General features: G+C 37.6%; 1 protein-coding gene across 2 annotated transcripts in view; it reads left to right on the top strand.

The window, feature by feature from the left end:
• LOC115209099 (methylenetetrahydrofolate reductase) overlaps nucleotides 1-22440 on the top strand; it is a 67066-nt gene extending 44626 nt beyond the window's left edge. For both annotated transcript variants that reach the window (XM_036501241.1, XM_029777222.2), the window contains 3 exons: nucleotides 18834-18932; nucleotides 19733-19855; nucleotides 21622-22440. In XM_036501241.1, coding sequence (XP_036357134.1) covers nucleotides 18834-18932; nucleotides 19733-19855; nucleotides 21622-21807 — 408 coding nt within the window. In that variant the 3' untranslated portion in view covers nucleotides 21808-22440. The remainder of the gene's footprint in view (nucleotides 1-18833; nucleotides 18933-19732; nucleotides 19856-21621) is intronic.
• Nucleotides 22441-22723: the final 283 nt, after the last annotated feature.

The following is a 22723-nucleotide window of genomic DNA, read 5'->3' as shown; positions in this document are numbered from 1 at the left end:
ATTTTGAAAATAATTTCAGAAGAAAAGATGCATGATTTAAGGGAGATTTAGCTGTTGTTTCTAGTACATCCCACGATATTCCTGATACCTTTTCGTGTAATGCAAGAACAGTTGGCCATATTCGGTCTGGATAGGGTGGGGTGAAAACAATCATAAATTTTCATTAATTTTTTTTCATAAAAAGCTTCCCCCCATCATTTCAAAAAACGGAAATATGGAAAAAACTGCAGATAGAACTTTAAGATTTCAATCTTCCTGTAGAATCCTTTAAGAGACCCTGAAATTATCAATTAGGCTGTAAGAATAACGAAACCATATTTTGTATTGAAAAAAAAAGAACTAAGGTTCTGAGCCACATTTTCGTTGTATGTTGTAAATTCTCTGCAAGTAAGAACACAGAAAAATGTTTCTACTTATCAAAGTTATTGGGCGATTCCATTTGCATAATTTTCCAAAAATATTGACTTAGTTCATTTACACAAACTTCTTCACTGTACATATCACTTTTATCAGTGAAATTGAAGATTTTCTGGTTAAATGCAAATACATTCGCTTTCGTATTTGATTTGTAAGAGTCTCGATGTCAAATCGTGTTTCGATACAAATTTTGTTGTATCCTGGTAGGGTTATTACCTATAAAACTCAAAATGTGTGTGTGTATGCTTTTTATGCGTTTCCACATTTTTCATCCGATTTTGGTGAAATCTTTTTTATTAAATGGCAAATTTACCCAGTTAGATTACTGCCGCATTACAGTTGCCTAGGGATACCCACTTCTAGTAGAAAAATCGATAAAACTTAAGTGACCCACCCACCCCATTTTTTGAAAGAAAATAAAGGCAAAAGTTTCACGCGAGAAACGTTTTTACATGAACGTCCGATTTTTATAATTTTGGTGTAAAAAAGGACCGTCATGTTGCGACATTTCAGACAAATATTTTGGCACTGCCTTGATGCTCATGAAAATTGCGAAAAATCGATTTTTCGCATTTTTGCAAAGTTACACGGTAGAAAACTTTTTACTGGAAAGTCGGATGCAAAAATAAATCCTCGTGTTCGCCCCGATAGCCAAAACCAAAATGTCGTCTACCGTGTGGTGCTTTAGGCTGTCCAACATACCGAACATTCAGGTGAAAAAAAAAAGAAAGAAAAAACACTTTCAGGGAACAGGGCTAGTGGATACCATTTCACTTCTGTACTAGACGGGCCCTTTATTTCATTGACTCGAGGGATGAAAGGCAGAATTTGAGCCCTGAGCGGGAAAAGCCTGAAGAAATATCGCAGAGAACATTTTCCGACGCTCTGACGATTTTGTCTTTGTAAATTAATTATAATTCGATACTATAATTTACTGTATTGTTGTTTAGTTCGAAGGTTAACGTTGATAGAAAAGACCTATAATCAAAGGTATTCTACAAGTTTTATTCCACTTTTTTTAAGTATCTGTACGAAGAACTCTGAATCTGTTGCGATTTCTGATAAACAAAATTTTATACTTTTCGTATACAAAAAAACAAAACAAATACTGTCGTTACAGTAAACGAGAAAATGTTGAGAGAGTTTGAACGTTGTTGTTCTTGGTGTAGCAGTAATAGTTGTTAAAAAGTTAGCTGCTAGTCGTTGTGGTTGTTGTCAGTCTGGGTCAACAGCTATTCACTGGCTGTCTGCAATCTCGCAAAGCTCTCTGTCATGTGATCAAGGTGTGCTGGTTTATGCTGAGAAAGAAACGCGTCAGAAACGTGAAACCGTCGCAGAATGTTATTCCTCGTGATTAGCCAGATTTTGTTGATCACATGGGTAATATTCTAGCGAATCTTGACTGCTGAGTATTCCCGCTACTCATCTACGTTATCACCTGTCTTTTTTTTATATATATATATATATATAAAACGAGGTTTGACCGCTGCTTTTAGCAGGTCGAGATTACGTTGGCTTATTACGCTTGTTTTTCCCTCAATTCTATGCGCGACAGCATGGACAAATGTTTTTCACAATATTCTGTTTCGTGACTGAAATTTAGTAGACAGAAACTGTGCTGTACGTTCAACTAAAAAGTAATTTTAGAGGGAGTAGCCCAAACCGAAATAAATGCTGGGATCGATGGATTTGCCTTTGTATGGCTTTAAATTCAATGAACGAAGTGGCAAATCAATATTCCAAGTCGAATCATTTACTAAGTTAAGTCTTATTTTAGTGTCAGAATGAAACAAAAGACATAAAAGGAAAAATCGACAAGGAAATACAAACAACGAAATTTAGTTTCTGTATTATATACTTCTACAAGAACAGGTTATGTATTAATAGTTATCCCTAAGCTAATATGGCAGTTCAAAAAATATAGGACAAATGCTGCCGTTGATTAGCTTCAAGAGGCTATCGCCTCTAGCTAGCTATGTGACTCACAAACATGTGTCCATTATAACCTTTGAACAGGGGAGGTCAGCCGCTTCCCCTTGCTGGTCAAGCATCTGCAGACTAGTTTCAGAGTGTTTGCTCCTTATCAATGCAGAGCAGCCGAACCCACAGGCATTATTTTTGAAAAGATTTTTTAAATGTAGTAACAGCGCGAGTCGAACGAGATCTCATTTTCTGCATCTTTACATGAACCCATGTGGAGAGCTAAATTTAACAATTAAAAGCATATTTTTCCAGGATCTAATTTCAAATATAAATTCATTGTATATCTTCAGCAGAAAATACTTTTTTGCGTGCGATTTCCCTTATATATAACAATGCTTATTTGAAAACAAGCCTTGTTAAATTTTGGTTCTGCACATCTAGTCGTATAGGGATGAAGAAACTAAAATATCGCTCAACTTGCGTTGCCGCGTTTTTTTAATTTTTATCTTAAGCAAGTATCCACCGTCTTTCAGTCGTCGGTGTACGGGTCCCTGTAGCAGTATTAAGGGAGCAAATACAAGTTCGACGTTCGTGTAGCAATACATGTATAGAAATTAAGTACATTAAAAAATAAACTGTATAGTTATATCTACTCGATAGGGGCTGACCGAGGTTTGATCAACAAAAATTAAAATCAGTATTAGTGCCAGTCAGATGTGATAAAAAGTAAATATAGGAGATGAATATTATTTAAGGATAGAGCTCTTACATTTTTTATAGCCCAATTTACTATGATGTTTTAAAAGGAAAACCACGTCTATAATGTTGTGATCATATTTTGAGTGTAACCCAGATGTCAGTTGATTTTTTTTTTTTTTTTAATAAACTTATCATGAGTTTCTTCCCTTTAAGGCAATTGCACCTAATAAACCTCTACTGAAAGACGATGATTGTGTTTTTGCAATACAGTGGGGATCTTTAAAATTGTCATCTGGGTATGCTAACTGGCAAATATGTTAAAGATGTGTGTGTGTTGGGTTTCGGACTGGTGTTGGCACGTAGAGATCTTCATGATATTGTCTGCAATTGGGATATATTTTCTATGAATATACACAATGCTCTGTCGACATTTTCTTCCTTTCTCTTTTTTCCGGAGTGGACTATGCTGCATCAAAGATAGAGCGTCACACGGACTTCTTGCAAATTTCTATTTAGATTCTTGTGATTTGATTTTGCTATAGAGTAATGGGTGCTACTTTAAATTGTAGATCACACACTAAAGTAACACCTTTCGTTTTCTTAAGAAATTATATGAATTTAGTGCTGGTTTCTTGTAAAAATGTAAATGCCTTCGTCTCGTCACTGATCACATTGTAAAAATCATAAGCCAATATCTTACGGGGTTTTAGAAATTGAGAAGTAAACTAAAAAGTAACCTACAGTAATTTCCCTTGTAGATCACACGCTAAAGAAGCACCGTAATAATTACATAAAGAAAACGTAACATTTGAATTCAAAGAGGGTAGCAAACTTTCTAATTACTACATAGTTTCTCTCTCTTTGTATCAATAATGCATTAAAAGCTAAGCTGTCTATTAAAAGATAACCAAGCACACACACACACACTGCTAGAAATAGAAGCACCTTAGATGGACATGGATGCTGAAGAATTGATTAGTTGAATTTCATCTTGCTCCAGTTAGTGTTGTATTTGTCGACACATACAAATTCAGTTATGATTCAAGACCTTTTTGGGTGGTACCAGACCCACCTATTGAGAATTTAATGAGGTTATGTATAACTTCAACGATAGTTAATCTTCCCAATCTTGCTCTAAAGTTTGTTGGCTCCAGTTTCTGACTATCACGTGATATAATCAAAACATTGGATTTCAGTTGTTTGTTTCAATTAAATTTGACGTTTTTAGGTTCGTAACACTCTAGACAAGCTGTGAGTCAGGTGTCACTAAGGTTTCATCTGTGGGCAACAGCATGGCTGGAAATAGTTTGAATAGTTTATCATGATAGATTTGTAATATTATCTCTTCGTGGCAGTGTGGAGATTGCTTGAATCAAGCCAGCTCCTGGCTAAAGAAGATTACACTTGAGTATTTGAAAATAAAGAATTTCATTTAGGCACTTACTTCACAATGGTGCTTCTTGTCTTTTGTATTATTCATATTATTTGTTTGAAGCGAGTTAAAGAAACCAATTCAAACACCAGTCTTGTATGCTTGTAGCAGAGAATATAATCTCAAGAAGGTTTATTTGATTAAAGTTGAGGTAAAAGGGAAAACTGACTATGAGAAGTTCGTGTGTTTATTAATTTTTATAATTCCTCTTGTGCATAGAGTAAGACTTCTGTTGCTAACTTGCAACTTCAATCATGAAGTTAAGTATTCAAGAACAATGCTTTTTAGAAGCTTGCTTTATAATTACATCATACACCTACAAGCAAAAACATTGATGAAAGCGTTGTCTGCTTGCTTTTGTACCATCTGTACAAAAAAGTAACTCTTTCTTGTAGCATGACTCGGATGCCGACCTTACATATGCTAATGCGATTTTGTTACAGAGTTACTTTTGTATGTATTAATATATTTGTAGTGGCTTCATGCAGGCATAGCGTGGATTCGATCCTCGATCGCCAAATTTCACTTAACAGTTCAACAGCTCTTTTCTAATGATAAAACAATAGTTTTTTTTATTAGTGACAGCAGTTACATTTACCAGATGCCTCCGCTAAGCCGGAATAATGTCTTCGCCACTTGACCCTTCTAACCTCTTCTAGGCCACCAGGGCTGGAATGGAGATAACAGACCTCCAACGAAATCCATTGTTTTTAAACAATATGTCTATCCTTTTGGATAGTTATAAAAACAAGAACTCCGTAAGGCAAAGTCAGTGAGAGCGATCATCAGTGAGTGTGAACGGACAACTAGAATCATGGCCACAAGCAGGCAGCCACTACACACCAAACGGGCAGAGGGAAAAAGAAAGTTACAATCAGCGACTATGAGAGACAACTTCCCTCGACTCTCACTTTCTTTTCTCTGTAATATTATTATATCTCTCTATATATATACTACTATGAGATCGTGTACACACATACCTGCCGAAATTAACTCTTTTTACCTCGTATGCTTTTCCATTTACTAGTTATACATACCAACCCGTCGTAAATAAATATTTTCTTAAACTTTAATCACTGTTCATCTTTCACATCTTACAACATGCCGTTGCAATAAATCTTTGCCGTTACAATTGGTGACGACTCCGAAGTTCCATCCTAGTGTTTATCAATTATTGTCCAACTGTTACAATTGGTAATTCCGACGTTGCACTGTAACAGGCATCGATTACAATTGGTAAACCTTGACTGCGACCGTTACAAAGTGGTGATCCCAACGTTGCACCATCGATTACAATTGGTGACCCTCGACTTCAACTGAAAACATTACCGTTACTTATTCATGTTGTCATAAGGATCAAACAGAGAAATAATTGTTTGTTTTCTATTATTCATCAAAGCTTCTTTTGAAACTAATAATTTTTAGTTGAGCTGCAGTGACCAGTTCGCTCAATGATCAATACAGGAAGTTAGCCAGTAATATACTGTAGAGCACATAGAATAATTCATGTTTTGACGGGTCTGAAAACATTGCACTATCACAGAGCAAGATTTTTCTTTCTTTATCTTTTTCTTTTTTTCTTTAAATGTGAAATACAGTGCAGGTGGCAGCATCACAACGTCTACTCTGTATGACACACTCTATACAAGTCTAGTGTGACTGAAGGCTCGGATTTGTCTCCCACACTCTTCATCCTATTCATCAACCACCAATTTGCTATCACCGCTAACAACACACACCCCTACGCAAGTGATACCAATTCTCATTCTTCTCTAACCCTCTACACGCAAGTTTCATCCACATGAAGCAAATTCAACACCTGATGCCAAATCTGCGCCGATTCCATCTCCAAAGATCTCGAAAACATTATCTAGTGGTATCGGACCAATCTTACCTCATTTAACAGCACATAGGCGTAGTCACTACACATATCATGGGAACACAATCGCGTCTTCCTCTCTAAATATAAACAGCACGCAACTCGAGCTCTCAATGCTGGCTCATTGTTCTCTTCTACCACAACCTCAGAATAGCAAAGATCGCGTTACAAAGACTGGATCTTGTCTACTGTTTCAGAAATTGTTTCGGTTTCCAGTAACTGCTAAATCTTTACAAAATGTTGAAACTAACAATAATGGATTTGCTCCCACATTCTCTACTGTGATGCTGCTCTACGCATGCAGGGATCCTAAACCACATCTATAAAAGGGCTGCCTGACAGATGTAGTCACTTACAAAGGTATTCAGATCACAGGCGTACAGATACGCTGTCGTTTGTTTTTCCTCTTTCTGCTGCAATTTATAATCGCCTCTACTTATCGGAAATAGTTGATCTCGTGACACCATCATTCAGATATTTGCGACCCACTTGTCTCTACTCTTCTCGTCACCAACGGTGTATCTACTTCCACACCCAGGTTCACACTAACCACTAGGCCCAGTCGTTTTCCTTTCGTCAAGAGGAACCAACTGCATCGATCTCGCTGGATTCAGAGAGCCTACGAAAACTATGAGCAGAACTCCTTCCTCCAGGAAGTTTTTGACGGAGAATATAGAGAATACAAACAAGGTGAATTTGGTAAATAATAGAGTCCGTTCCATTATTATTATTATTATTATTAATGTTGTTATTATTTGAGGCGACGAGCTGGCAGAATCGTTAGCATACCGAACGAAATGTTTAGCAGTATTCCGTTCGTCTTTACGTTCTCAGTTCAAATTCCGCTGAGGTCAACTTTACCTTTCATCCTTTCGGTGTCGATGAAATAAGTACCAGTTGAACACTGGAATTGATACAATCGACTTACCCCCTCCTCCGAACTCACTGGCCTTGAGCCAAAATTTAAAACCATAGAAGGCAGTGAACTGGCAGAATCGTTAACACTAATCCTTTCTGCTATAGGCCTTGCGCCTGTAGTAGAAAGGATCGAAATTTTCATACTATTACCGGCTCTATGAGAGAAAATTTGTACGAGAATAACGACAATAATAACAGTAATGATAGCGACAACAATAAGGACAACGTTTTTAACGACAATTGCTACAACACCAAAAGCGACAAGATAAACGAGAAAGTGGAATGATAATAAAAAATTAAGTGGTGGGGAACTCCAAAGGCAGTGAAATCAGACAGTACTTCTCACTCTCCTTAAATGACAGCCGATTCAACAGTGTTGTATCTCTGTCTACCGGCTAAAACCTGATGCCTAGAAGCGGCAGCACACATCCAGGTGGAAAGATATATGGGTAGATATAGGTCATGTGACCAGGGCACAGCAGTTCGGGAGTATGGAGGCTGTCTTCGAAAGCAAAGCCCTCGCACCGAAGTACTCCATAGTTCCTATATACGACAGGAAATTCACCCTATAGCCATCAAATTTAGAGAGAACTTTTCGATATATATATATATATATATATATATATATATGAGAGAGAGATGGAGGGAGTTTCCACCTGGTGGAAGTTAGGCTGTGCTGCTTTGAAAGGAGGTGACATCCTCTTTGACGTAAAACGAACGGAGACGGAGTTTTGCCTTGAGACCATAGTGTAGATCCTCCTCCAAATCAAATTGGAGGGTGTAGAGAAGATCCCAGACCTTATACGCTTTTCCAATGAAGTCTAGCTGCATGTTTAAGGGTAGGGGAAGAAGGTCAAGATGCCATTTGTGTTGTGGGGAAGGCCACTTCGGAACTTTCTATCCTCTACAAAAAAATATGATAGAGGAGACACCCCACTTCCACGACTGCCGGTACCACAGCCCCAATAGCAGTAGTGAAGAGAAGAAGGTCAGCACCAACAACAGTAACACAAATAACCGCAACTGCAGCTACAAGAACAATAACACCACTGCCAACATTACAAATGACAGAAAAGCAGCAATAATGATATCCACAATACAGAAGCAAAACCTGGCACCCAGAAAAATCTCCAACTTAACACCTTCTTTATATTCCATCCCCTTCCCCTTTCAAACACATACACATATGAGCACGCATGAAATATATACCTCCACCTCTACCCCAACCCGCATCAGATATTTCTGGTATAGATATCTCATCTCGTAAAAAGGAAAAACAACAAAAAATTTCAATATAATATAAATACAACAAAAACTTTTTTTAAATTATACATGTTCTCCGGTAGCTTTTTTCTTTAAAATCACGACAGTATCCATGAAATGACACCCATACCAAACATAGGCAACAATAACTCCATCACCAACACCCGTCTCAAAAAAAAAAAACGAAGGAGTTACACCATCAGACAGACACACAAGTACAACATGAACAAAACACACCCAGCCCAAACTTTATGCTGACAAGGAGTACAAATACAAAAAAATTGATGTTGCTTATTGCATTAAAAGAAAACATTGAAACAGAGAGAAGGTCTTCAGGCTTACCACTTTCAAAGTGCTACAAATTTGTGAGATATATAAAATGAGGGATATTTTCCCCAATTAATGTAGGATGCTTCAGCGCAAGAGCAGCAGTAGGTGTCTAAAGGAAGGTCAAAATTTCATGTAAACCAAGTTACTCGATCCACAGGACTACCAAATGGGTAAGTTACCAGTTTCCTTTTCGCCTTCCTCTTTTTTTACGAGCATGGCAGCTCTGAGAGTGGAGTATATAAATGCGCGTGGCCTGAAGTTAACATGGAAGCCTAGTCGCCTGCTCAATGACTTAAGGTTGCTAGATTTGGATATGATAGCTAACGGCGAGGATTCTAGACACACGCCCTTAACACCAATTTTTGCCGACTTCGAGATCTTTACATCACTTATTCGGCCCAGAATAGTGGGGCAGGAGGTAGTGCTGTTTCGGAACAGCCTGGACCTTGAGACAGTCGGTCTTTCTAGACCCGGCTGATATGGAGCAGCCGAATTTCTTCAGGCAACTGGACTTTTTCCTGGAAATACTCCGCTCTTTAGTGTTAGTGGGCAACTGAAACGCCAATTTGGATGAACTTCTTAATTGTGTGTGACTAGCTGATAGGAGACGAGTGTGAGAAAGCCTCTGAAACTTGCTCAGTTGTTTCCAATCAGCTGAGGTACAGGCCACAAATTTGTGCTCTGTGTAGTCAACCTAGGTGGATAGGGACCTGGTTTCTGGAAACTGAACACATCTTTCCCGTTGCACCAAGTTTACAGTTACTGGATTAGAGAATTAGTTAAGAGGGAGTTGACGGGAGAAATTGTCAACAGCCAATGGTTGTTTGCCCTGAAAATTGCTTACTGATTACACTTGATAAAGTTTAGTAAGAAAATAATGATAGAAATTGCAGAGAGGCCTAGTTAGTAACTTAGAAGAAGCACTTAGGAAAGGCACTGTGACTGACGTGTTGGCAGCGAGACTGACCTCTAACGATTCTTCAAAGCTAAGCATGGACGTTGCGTTGTCAGAGATAGGGCTCTAAGGCATGGAACGAAAGTCGTTCGATGGACCCAAGTGACAGTAAAGCCCCAACTCGGTCTTTAACAGATCGGGAATGGCGTGTACAACTCAATTCCAAGCAGATATGTGCAGCTTTTTAATGGCACTTCATTCAACTGTTTGGGGCGGGCGGTGAACCAGGGATGTAGCTAACCTCAACTGTCTGTTGTAGCTCTTGAATAGGGATGAGACGTTCTGTGAAAGGCCGATAACATCTGACGAAATACGGAAAATAATGGCTGGATACAAGAGGAAGTCGTTGAAGCGGGATGGTCAACTCTACGAGCTTCGTCTTCATATGCTAGACTTGCTCTGGAGCCTCTTGGCAGATGTCTACTGCAACTGGCAGCAGAAACCGAGAATACCAGTCCTATGAAAATAAGTGTGGTGCAGTTGAGAAAGAACCCGAACGAGGAGGATGGTTAACAGAACTTCAGGTCCCTAACTCTGTTAAATACAGAATTGAAGATTTTCATCCTTTCGGAGTCGATAAAACGAAGTATCGATCCTTTAAAATTACTGGCCTTGTGCAAAAATGGCAAGCCACCAGGCTGGCAGAATCGTTAAGCACGGTGAACAAAATGCTTTGCGGCATTTCATCTGACTAAATCGTTCTGAGTTCAAATTCCGCCGCGGTCGGCTTTATTTTTCATCCTTTCGGGGTGATAAAATAAGAACCAGTTTACCACTGAATAGCCGAGTTGCTCATTATAGTATGAGTGAAGTGTTTTATTAACGGTAGCATGTGACGACACAACGTAGCCTGCGCGGTCAATACATTCTACACTACGTCACTGTAAAGACAGATTGTATATTATGGACAACATTGTTCAATGTCATCCGTTTTTCTCTTTTTTTCTTCTTTTTTTGTTTTTGGCTGCTGTTTCTAGCAAGTCAAATAGCGGAAGCTAACGCTAAATGATAGCCACTATCTTTTATCATGAATTTAGTCTCGGTTTGCTTTAAAACCCCTAAAAACAGACTTAGAGAGCTGAAATTTTTATGTTGTAGCTTAGACATAGAGCTTTCCTGAAAGGTGCCAAAATCAGATGATGATCAATGTGTACGCAAATAATTAAATGAACAAATGAAATTAAATATTGGTTTTCAGTCAACTTACACTTTGTTTACGGTACAAAAAGTATTAAATGAATCAAAAAGGTGTATCATGCCAAGATCGGATGATGATCAAGGTGTACTACTCTGGCTGAGCCTTCTCCATCACCACGACATGATGCTGGTTGCCCTTCAAAATTTCCATCTGACAGGCCCTCAAAATATCTTTGCCTATAGAGAATAGGTGCTCGACAGCAGCACTGGATTGGATGGCGGTATCATACTTGGTAAACAGGTCCATCAAGACCTGCTCACTCAAAAACGCAACTTCAGTCAGGACCTCTTCGAGATGGCCTCCAACCAGATCTTCACCAACTTTTGCGCCTTGGATTTCAGTGACTCATGCTCTCCTGGAGCCGAGTAATGTTTCTGAAGAAATCATCTTCCTCATATTCACTGCTGGTGGTGCTGTTGCCCTCTTCATTGGTCTCCATTAGGGCTGTCGCTACGACTGTCTCCGTGGCGTTCGTTACTCTGCTAACCTGGCTGTTATTATACTGCTCTAGCCAGAACAAGCGAAACTTGTTGTAGAAGGTAGCGGCTAGTTGGCACTCCAGGCCTTCTAGGAGGAGCCCAAACCTTTTCGTGATTCCTGCCAGTATCGCATCTATCAGAAGACTGCAGTACAGGAGATGTTTGAACTTGGCCTCCTTCAACTTCATGATGGTAGCCGCTACAGTTGGCTGAAGGCTCCCGAAATTATACTGGTCCACCCCTTGGATTTTATCCAATGCCTTGGCAACATTAGGTATCACCTGTGAGTATTCCATCAGTAAGCTGACATCAGAATCAGTAAAGATCTGTAGCTTCAGCTGTGTCATCGCCTGTGGACAGCTCCCCTATTCTTCTCCAGCAGGTTGTTGAAGACAACAACAGAGTCATAAGTAGAGTTCCATCTGGTACTTTTGGGAACCACCAGCCTCCTCTTCAACACATCCAGAATGTTGTCTGCTGCCACCGTGCTGCGGCTCTGCAGATTCCACAGCCGCTGCGCCTTAGACATGGCCTTCTTCTAGGCCGACTTGAACGAAGCGATGTCAAGAGCCTCAGAAATGTCTAGCAAGAGTTCAACTTCTGTACCAAACATGTTGTGATTTTAGTTTTGATCACTTGATTTTGATTATTTCGATTGCTATTTATATACCTGCAGTGCGACTGCGCGGAGTTCTGAAGTCGTGCTTTCAGAAGTTTTACATTCGCAACGTTCATTATTATGCACGGCAACTAATGAGATCCCGCATGGAAGATTCTTTAAATTTCCTAGACGTTGTATGTGTGGTGTTTCCGTTCCTATTTGGTTAATCCAAGGACCTGACAAAGTGTTTGTTAAACGACATGTACGCAATAAGCATGATCCGTTAGTAGATGAAGCCCAGTTGGTAAAATTAACCCTAACCACGGGAGGGTGCAGTACCCAGATGGGCATGAAAGTAATGTGTCCATTAGAGATTTAGCTCCTACTGGCAAAACAACTAAGTAAGGATCAAACTGATGTTGCTGACACTGATCCTACTCAAGTGCCTGAACAGCGTAGTGGTTTTTTCAGATACCATGATCGATTCTGTTCCACATACACCACCTCAAGAACCAGAACCTCAAACTACTTTGCACTGGCGTTCATCCAGAACAAAAAAGTTCCTGATAGGTTAAATTTATAATTGATGATGTGTTACGCTTATGAAAAGCCTCATTATTACGTTGTTGTGATTGGCTCATGGTTATGTTTGTATTTTGCATTGTATTGGTTAATTGTTCTTTTTCTTTAGGAGTGAAAAATGTTGTGATTTTAGTTTTGATCACGTGATTTTGATTGTCTTGATTGCTGTTATATGCCTGCAGTGCGACTGCGCGGAGTTCTGTTCTGTTTGCGGCACGACTTGTTCAGTGTTGGTTTTAATTAGTCGAGGCTGTAGCAACTCGCTACATAAAACTGTTATTGCGTTGAAGTTTGGTTTTGCTTACAATTTAGCGATCTTTGTATTGTAGATTGCTGTATTTTTAGTCGATTAAAACCTTTTAAACTTTGATATTCGAGTTTGGGTTTATAACACAACATAAATAATGCCTTAACAAAGTTTTTGCCGTTGTCCGTCGTGGTCCTGGTCACCTTGTCTTGCAAATGGAACTTGTAACGGATGTCCACCATGGCCTGGGCGAGAACATCAACGGTATGATGTCTTCTGAGCCGAGAGCAGGCCAGGGCAGCGTGTTGTCTCGTGCGGGTTTTGGGGTCCAGCCAGTGTGCCGTCAACCCCAGGTAGGACCTGTAGTAGGCCAACCAACAGTCCACAGCGGTCGCCACCCAGGGGACATCCTTGAGCAATCTGTAATTAAAAAATGTTAAATTGTAAAGAGACATAAGTTGTAAAGTTAAAAGCTTAAAATTATATATACTCTTTACTCTTTTACTCTTTTACTTGTTTCAGTCATTTGACTGCGGCCATGCTGGAGCACCGCCTTTAGTCAAGCAAATCGACCCCAGGACTTATTCTTTGTAAGCCCAGTACTTATTCTATCAGTCTCTTTTGCCGAACCGCTAAGTGACGGGGACGTAAACACACCAACATCGGTTGTCAAGCAATGCTAGGGAGACAAACACAGACACACAAACACATACACACACATACATATATATATACATATATACGACAGGCTTCTTTCAGTTTCCGTCTACCAAATCCACTCACAAGGCATTGGTCGGCTCGGGGCTATAGCAGAAGACACTTGCCCAAGATGCCACGCAGTGGGACTGAACCCGGAACCATGTGGTTGGTTAGAAAGCTACTTACCACACAGCCACTCCTGCGCCTGAAGGTGGTTAGCAGCAAAACCAACAAGGAAATAATTCACTCTCACCAGGAGTGTTAAGGGTGCAGTGACTATCAGCATTGCTAGAAATAGAAGTTGTAGACTTCTTATCCACAAAAGCATTTGTACTGACAGGGGAGAAAACTCTCCTCACTTTTAAGCGAGATGCATTAGATTACCATGCTAATTTCGTTTAGGAAATTTATATTCATCAGTAATGCTCATTCCATCGCAGTTGGCAGAGTTCAACTCACCCTGTCAATATTATGGATAATGCCATTGGAATCAGTGACTGATTTCACAATATGGCAATGTGAAAATTACAAAATAATCAAGGTGGCTAGCAGCAATTTAAAACCAACAAGGAAATAATTCACTGTTACGATATATAAATTGACGCAGAATATAATCAAGGCCTACATAAAAAATAAAAAAAATTTTAAAAAAACCCTAGCCGCTCATCGGCATCTCCACGCAAGCTGCAATAGTGAATATGTGGTTTGTAAAATTTTTCTCGGGTAGGAAGGAGGCAAGACATTCGTTCAAAGTATCTTATAACCATATTTTGTTTATAGAAATCACACAGATTGCAGTTTAACATTTGTCACTAGGCTGTTCTAAATTCATAGAAATATTGCTTATAATTTAAAGCCTCGTTGTTAAACTTTTGAAAACTGTGACATTACCTTAATAGGTGACGCATTGGGGGAGTGATGAATAATCCAGATGAGGGATGGAATGATGGTTGGAAATTCATAAGTTCAGAACCTAAAGTTCGTTTATTTGTTATTTCATTAAAGATTGCTGTTTTGGCTGTATAGACTTAGTCATGAGTGATATATATATATATATTATATATATATATATATTATATATATATATATATATATTAAGGGTGAAAAATTGAATATTAATTTGATTAATATCAATTTAAAACCAGTGGTCTAGCATATTGAAAAGTCTGAAGATTCAGAAAATTTAGCAGAAGCTGATTGGTCTGCTGACGTTTTCCAAAGTTAACGAAAATGCTTATCTGCTAAAATGAAAAGTTAGCTTCACTAATTAGCTGTTAGCGAATTAGTGGAACCATACCCACCATTGATAACAGGTAGTTGGGGACTTAACTTGTCACCCAGTAACACCACCACCACATGTTACGAATCTATTCTATCGCAAACATTCAGGCCAAACTTCTAGTTTGAGAGTACCTTCCTCCTTCACACCAGTCACAGAGGTCCTGTAACTCTGTTCTCTCCTAACTAAAGAGAGAGAAAAAATGTTAAACAATCGCTTAGAACAGTGGTTCTCAAAAAGAGAAACCCAATCTCTTTCACACAAAAAAAATGAAAAGAAAAAAAACGAATAAAATAATGTTTGCAGGTGTGGCTATGTAGAAAGAAGTTTGCTTCCCAACTACATGGTTTGGGTTCAGTCTCACTACATAGCCCCTTGGGCAAGAGTTTTCTACTGCACCCTCAAGCTGATCAAAGTCTTGTGAGTAGATTTGTGTTGATGGAAACTGAAAGAAGCTCATTGTGTTTGTGTGTGTGTGTGTTTGTGTCTGTGTTTGTCCCTCACCACCACTTGGCAGCTGGTGTTGATGTATTTACATTGCCATAACTTAGCAATTCAGCAAAAGAGACCAATAGAGTAAGTACCAGGCTTTAGAAAAAAAGTACTGGAGTTAATTTGCTCGACTAAAATCCTTCAGGGTGACACACCAGCATGGCTGCAGTCTAATAACTGAAACAAGTAAAAGATAACAGATGAAGATCTGATAATTCTTATTTCTTCACCATGAGGTTGGATATCTCTAAAACCATCTTTACTAAAACAGGGCAATTTGACTGCTCTTTTTCAATCACTAATCCTTCTCCCCTGGGTGTGACCTGGTCTTCTTTATAACAAACTCTGACTCCCACTGGCCAAGAAAGAAACGAGTTTGGTGAACTTGGTGTGGAGAATACGGATGTTATTTACTCTTTTGCATTTATTATTCGTGATGTGTATCCCAGCAGTGTTTGAAGCTAATTTAGTTACTGATACTGCTGTGGCTTCTGTGTATATGTGGCTTTTTTTATGTTTGTCTGGGTTAAATGGAAGAGATGGTACTGTGGTAATGTTCTGAGACTCTTGCAGTTGAGCCTGGACACTTGGAGGTGATTGTTCATCATCATCATCATCATCATCATTATCAGCAGCATTTTACATTTGCTTTTCCATGTTGGTATGGGTTGGACAGGTCACGATATGAGTTGATTCATATTTGAAACTATTGTTCACCTTGATGAGTAAGGGATCACGACTTGTGTGTATGTTCCACTTTTAGGCATGATTTCTTTGCTTGGATACTCTTCATAAGAACCCAGCTTTTACATTCTCCCTCAACAACACCAATCTTAAGAAATCTGTTTGTGAACGTGATCTGGGTATTACTATAAACAGTGATCTGCATTGTACAAACCACATCTCTAAAATAGTCAAGAAGGTTGAGGGTGTCTGAACATCACTCAGTAAGACTTTTGTCAGCCACTCCCCAGCTATCTATTTAAAACTGTGTATAACTATAGTACATCCACACTAAGAGTTTGCATCACCAGTCTGTTCTATCTTGCTCAGCATGTCAATCTCCCGGAAATTGTCCAGAAACATGCAACCAAGCAAATACCCACCATCAGGCATCTACCATATTCTGACCGTCTTGTGTCACTAGGTATGGACACATTAAAGCTCAAACATCTAGCAATTGGCTTGGTAGACACCCACAAGATTATCCACCATCCTTCCAACAACAAACATGGGCACCTTATAGAATTCCATATGTCAAGCACACGAGGACATGCTTACAAAATCAAAAAACAACACAGCACCCATGACTTTCAGAAACATTTTTTCACACTCAGAATTGCTAAAGAATGGAATAAACTACCTGTATCAGTTGTTAACAGTATAGGCACTACATCCTTCAAAATTTCCATGCTTCCTGAAATTCGCCAACAGTACACCAAATGCCCCTCTTTTTTTGTTTTGTTGTTGCAGTGCACCTGAGCACTGTATACAACAATTTCATTATATCTGGATAAATTTTATCCATGTTACTGGTGCTAGAAAACTTATTTTCTTCCCACTATGTTTTGATGATATGAGTTTGATAAGTATATACTTGAGGTTGCAAAAACTGAGATTGTGTGCTAATCATCAACATATTTATTAATCACCAATGATCGATAGGAAACACGTTCAGAAAAACCCTATTTGAATGATTGGTAAACAAAAGTTAAATTACATATAACAAAAGTTATATTACATATATGCAAGCTGGCAAAAACGTAAGCATGCCGGGCGAAATGCTTAGTGGTATTTCATTTGCCGTTACATTTTGAGTTCAAATTCCACCAAGGTCGACTTTGCCTCTCATCCTTTCAGGATCGATAAATTAAGTACCAGTTATGCACTGGGGTTGCTGTAATCAACTTAATCCCTTTGTCTGTCCCCTCTATGTTTAGCCCCTTGTGGACAATAAAGAAATAAAAGTTATATTACATAAAGATATTCATGTATGTGTCTTTATATTCATGTATATTAACTCAAAGAATGAGAGGCAATAATATATCTGTGTCCAATTGAAGCATGGATATTTCAGGAGTGAAAGCATTCTTCTCATACCAATATGTGTGCAAGACAGAAAGAGTGAGATGTAAATGTGGGAGAATTGTTTTATTATGGGTTTGCAGCAAGGCATAGAACCCTACCACAATTGTGATAATCTGTATATAAACGAGAAATCCAGACTATATATATTAAACATGAAAGAACTGAAGAATTGCATGACAGCATGAAAAGTGGCTATTCCATTGGATGAAAAATGGTAGCTTGAACTACATCCAAACATGACCCAATGGAGTTCTTTGTTGGAGATCCAATGCTTGTGGAGATAGAAAACAATGTGTTAAATGAACCAAATTTTCAGAACTTTTCTTTGCTCTTTTTGGACCATTACAGATTGGTTATAATTAATGTCAAAGCTTAAAAACTTTATATGTGATTAAAAATATTTAACAAATGGAAATATGAGCTGTCAACAGCAGCTGCACTAGTGAGGTTGCTTCGTTCCCACAAGAGTATAGTCCCATCTTTCCTACACTGTCTCTGTTCATTCATTCCTTTCTTGCTCGCATAACTACATGTAGAAAAATATTCAGTAAAGTTTGCCATTGCAGCAAACCTAGCTCATAGCATATCTTAGTGGTCCATTTTGAGTATTTCTAGCTTGTTTTAGTCATTATTGTGTATGATTACCTGCCTCAACTTTTGCAACTTAGCTTTTTTTTTTAAATAACAGGATGTAATTTAAGGTAGATTTGACTGCTATATCTGGCAGTTCAAGTGACCACTTAGAGGCTCTCTGGTTGGCTTATAACAAGGTTCTTTGAAATTTGTGTAGAGATTGGGAACCTAGACATGACTGGCATAGTTTGTTAAATTGAAGGATTAAGTTTACTCCACAACTGTAAGTGGAAACAAAAGGTTGTTCTCACTGGTTAGATCATTAGTAGTGAATATATCTGGCCACCCGTTGATAGATATCTCTAATAAGGAAAAACCAAGCAAATGACTCAACCAACTGGCAATAACATGACTAAAGAAAGAATAATTTTTAACTCTGCGGTCTAGCAAAAAATAAATTCTCTCCCTGTCCCTATCTCCTCCTGCTAACAAGCATTCTATCTAGACCTCATCTGAACACTTGAAACATTCAACGCAAGTGAGCATCAGAAGGCCAGAAGTTCTGCCACTTTTTTGTTAAGTAATAAAGAAAATATCCAGTATTTGCAAATCATCATCAAATACACTACCCATGCTAGCACAAGTGGCAAATTAATCTCAGTATTAGTTCCACATATTAAAAGGAATATATTGATCTACCATGCATAAAATCTTTCTTGAATATTTCCTTTACAAAAAAATAACCTTTTTATCTTTCTTTTTTTTTCCATATCTTAAAGGCTTACCTTGAGTTTTTCACTTCAAAAGAAAATGTTGAAGTTTTGAAGAAACTCTTAGTTAACTATCCTCAGGTCAATTATCATATTGGGAACAGTCAGGTAAGTTTTCGATTTATTAATTACCTTTTTGAATTTTATTGATTACCTTTTTGAAATTGTCAGAAAATATTTTCAAAATAATTAATATTTACATTAATTCAAGTAATAATTATTTTACGGAGATATGTCCTGCAAAATGGATACAAAATACTCTTCACATTCATGACAAGGCAGGCCCATAAGTTGTGAATACTTTTTACAAAGCAAATGTCTCTCAGATCCTATTGAACTTTTAAATGACAGTGGTTACATTTGGTTTTATAATATAAAATGGATTAGAGCTAAATCTCTTTCTAGACTCTGCCCTATATCAAGAAATAATTCCAACTGATTCATGTATCTATTCCTAGAAATTGATGGTGGTGGACACCTAATTCTGAAGCACATAAAATTAAATGCAGAAATATATAACAAAACACCTACAGTGGATTTGAAGTGAAAATTTTAGCTAGAATTTCAGCACTATACTTGAAAGGTTATTTCATGCTTACTATGATCAATTGGTTTAAATGAAAACTTATGGTGTATAGGCTCTGTATTTATCACAGTCAAATTGAATGCTTGCAAAGTAATAACTTGGCTGGATAAAAACTGGACTCCAAGAATATTGATGCAGTTAAAGCAACAATACTACTTTCCCCTCTGTCTCTGTTCTTTACTTCTCGAGAGAAAGGACAAGGAACCAAAATGTTAGATTCTTTACTCATTTTAGCAACTGAACTTAAACACTTCAATAATCTAACTAAACTATTATGTATTTCTCTAATTCAGTGTATAAACTGATCTTTTTTATGTCCCAGGGTGATATGGATTATACCAACTGTGATGAAACTCAACCAATAGCTGTTACATGGGGAGTATTTCCAGGAATGGAAATAATCCAGCCCACTGTTGTTGATCCTATTGCTTTCAAAATTTGGAAAGTGAGTTAAACAAAATCATTTTCTAATGAATGAGTATTCTGTAAAATGTCTGATTGGAACTTTTTTTATATTTATCCAGTTGAACTATGAGCAAAAAAAGTATGTCTATGTATCAGTGGGTTTGAATGTGGTGAAATACTATATATTGAACCTGCCTTTTCTTAATTCAGAACCCTGCCCTTTTTCTAATTTTTACATTTTTATGAACAAACTTTCAGAATTTCATATATTTCTAGCTATATTTTAAGATGTCACAAGACTGGCCAATCTAAACTGATGAACCAATTTTGTTTTTTCAATATTATGAAATAACACAGGGCAGTGTCAACCAAAACACCTGACAGTATTAATCTTCTAAGTTCAAATGCTGCCACTTGAATTTGCTTTTCATAGAATGGATAAAATAAAGTAGCTGTCAAGTACTGAGTCAACATAATTGGCTGTACTTTATCCAAAATTTATGGTTTTCTCCAATGTGAAAAGTCAATATTATGAAATAGCATGCTAAAACATTACCCTGATCTATTATTTCACTTAAACTTCTTCAAAAAATTATCAGATTTTTCTTTATAAGCACCCAGTACACTTTATAAAGTGGCTGGCACTAGGAAAAGCATCCATCCGTAAAAACCATTGGAGCTCAACACAATCCTCTGATCTGTTGGATTCTGCCAAACCATCCAGCCTATGCCAGCATGAAATAGGGATGGTAAATGATGATGATTTTCTTTCTTCATATGCTTTTAACAGCTAACAATGCTGGGCTGGAATTTTGCAAACTTAGATACTTATATATTGTTTGGACAATTGTACAGAACAACTAAAATAAAAGAACTGATTGTCAACTAACCAGAATCATCATCATCAATATTTATCACTCATTTTCCATACTAGCATGTGTTAGATGGCTTGCCAGGAACTCTGGCAAGGCCATGTTTCTACAGTTGGATGTCTTTTTTAATGCCAATCACTCCACATGTGTACTTTTAATATGGCACCAACACTTTTTATGCATTACTTGGATTAAGGATCTCAATTTTGTTGTGATGGGCAGGTCTTCTCAAGTACAGCATTGCACCACATATCTTGCTCCTCTGTTATCTCCTTACGGTTCAGTGTTTTCAGACTGGCCTTCAATAATCCATCCGAAGTCTTCCTTGGTCGTTTCCCCTCTTCACAATTAAAGTGATCAGCACTTCTTTATGCAACCATCCCCATCCATCAGTATCACATAGTCAAACTAGCACAGTCTCCTCCCCTGCACACTGCATCTAATTCTTTTTATGCCCAACGTCTTTTTCAATACACCAATGCTGTTGCACAGCAAGTGGAGCATACCAACTTTATTCTTCTGCCTTCGCATGTCCTCCACATTCAGGGCCCACATCTCACTACTATGCAACATCAAAGTTTGTACATATACATCATACAATTTACCCTTCACTCGGAGACACATATTTGGTTGCCAACAGAAGTAAAAGCTCCCTGAACTTTAACTATCCTATTCTTACTCTAGCAGTTAACACCCCATTTTGACACTACCCCACAAAAAAAGTGCATCTCAACAAAATTAGTATATAGCATACACACACACACAAAAGAAGTTATATTCACTTGTTACATAACTCACACTCCATATCCCACCAAAATATTGTCATGCCCTAACCCAGAGAAACACTTCTAAAGAAACCATTATATTTTTTTTCTATAGTTAATTGTATTTTAATCACTATATTGAAAAATATACTTTAATTTTTCTTTTTTAGGAAGAAGCATTCAGTTTATGGAAAACGAACTGGCGTGATTTGTATGACCCCAATTCAAAGTCACATAAACTGATAGACTATTTCTATGAGAACTACCAACTTGTTAATTTAGTAGATAATAATTTTGTTCAGACTACATGTCTTTGGGAGATTACAACTAAAATGCTATCAGGAGAAACAAACTGAAGAATAAAATATCAACATTTACATCAACTAAATGACCAAAAGTTTTGCTTTAAATAACAATAATTTGAGTAAAAACAAAAAATCTGATCCGTTTTGAATGGTTTGGTAATATACATACACATTAACACACACAGCTAAAAGTTAACAAACCCCTCTATATCTAACCTATGAAAAGAATAAAAATTTCCACACTAAAGAAAAATTTATACACTAGTGTGTGGTGTTGAAATGTCTCAAGTGCTCAGACCATTCCACATACTTGAAGTGATTAAGACATGGAACAGTGCCCAGGAAATGGTACATAAAACAGCAAAGACTAACAACCACAAATGTTATTGGATAAATGGCTACAGGAAACTTGTATTACAACTTCTTGAAAAGTTATTGATTTACTTCTGTGTACCTTAGTGTCTCCTTTCTTTAAGTTTTCTATTGTTTTCTTTGACGGAGAAGATAAAGTACTCACTAGAAGAATTAGTTAACAAACTATACGACTGTATTTAATATACACTAACAAATCAAAGAGTTTAAATGTCAACACTGGATTAAGTGAATAGTTACCATTTCCTATGAAACCTTTAAACATTTATCCAAATAATTTTCAATAAAGAACAAAATATTTGATAATTTAAATTTTTGTTTGTTTGTATCAAAGGTTTTCCACACCACTGCACATTAAATTCATTATCCTCATTATTTCTTTTAAGTCAGCTTTTCATGCTGGCAGGGGTTAGATGAGTTACTGCAATTTGAATCAGTTCTTGCTCAGTATTACTTCCCTCTTGGATGGGTTGCAAAACCATGTCTGACTCAAGATATTTCATTTTTGACATGGTTTCTACAGCAAGAAACCTTTTCTGATGTGACCCATCTTGCAGAGTATCTGGGTGCATTTTATGGTGGCATTAGCACAAGG

The sequence above is a fragment of the Octopus sinensis genome, linkage group LG3 (assembly GCF_006345805.1).
Source record: "Octopus sinensis linkage group LG3, ASM634580v1, whole genome shotgun sequence".
Lineage (NCBI taxonomy): Eukaryota > Metazoa > Mollusca > Cephalopoda > Octopoda > Octopodidae > Octopus > Octopus sinensis.
Note: the sequence above shows the minus strand (reverse complement) of the source record. Positions and strands in the feature narration are given on the sequence as shown.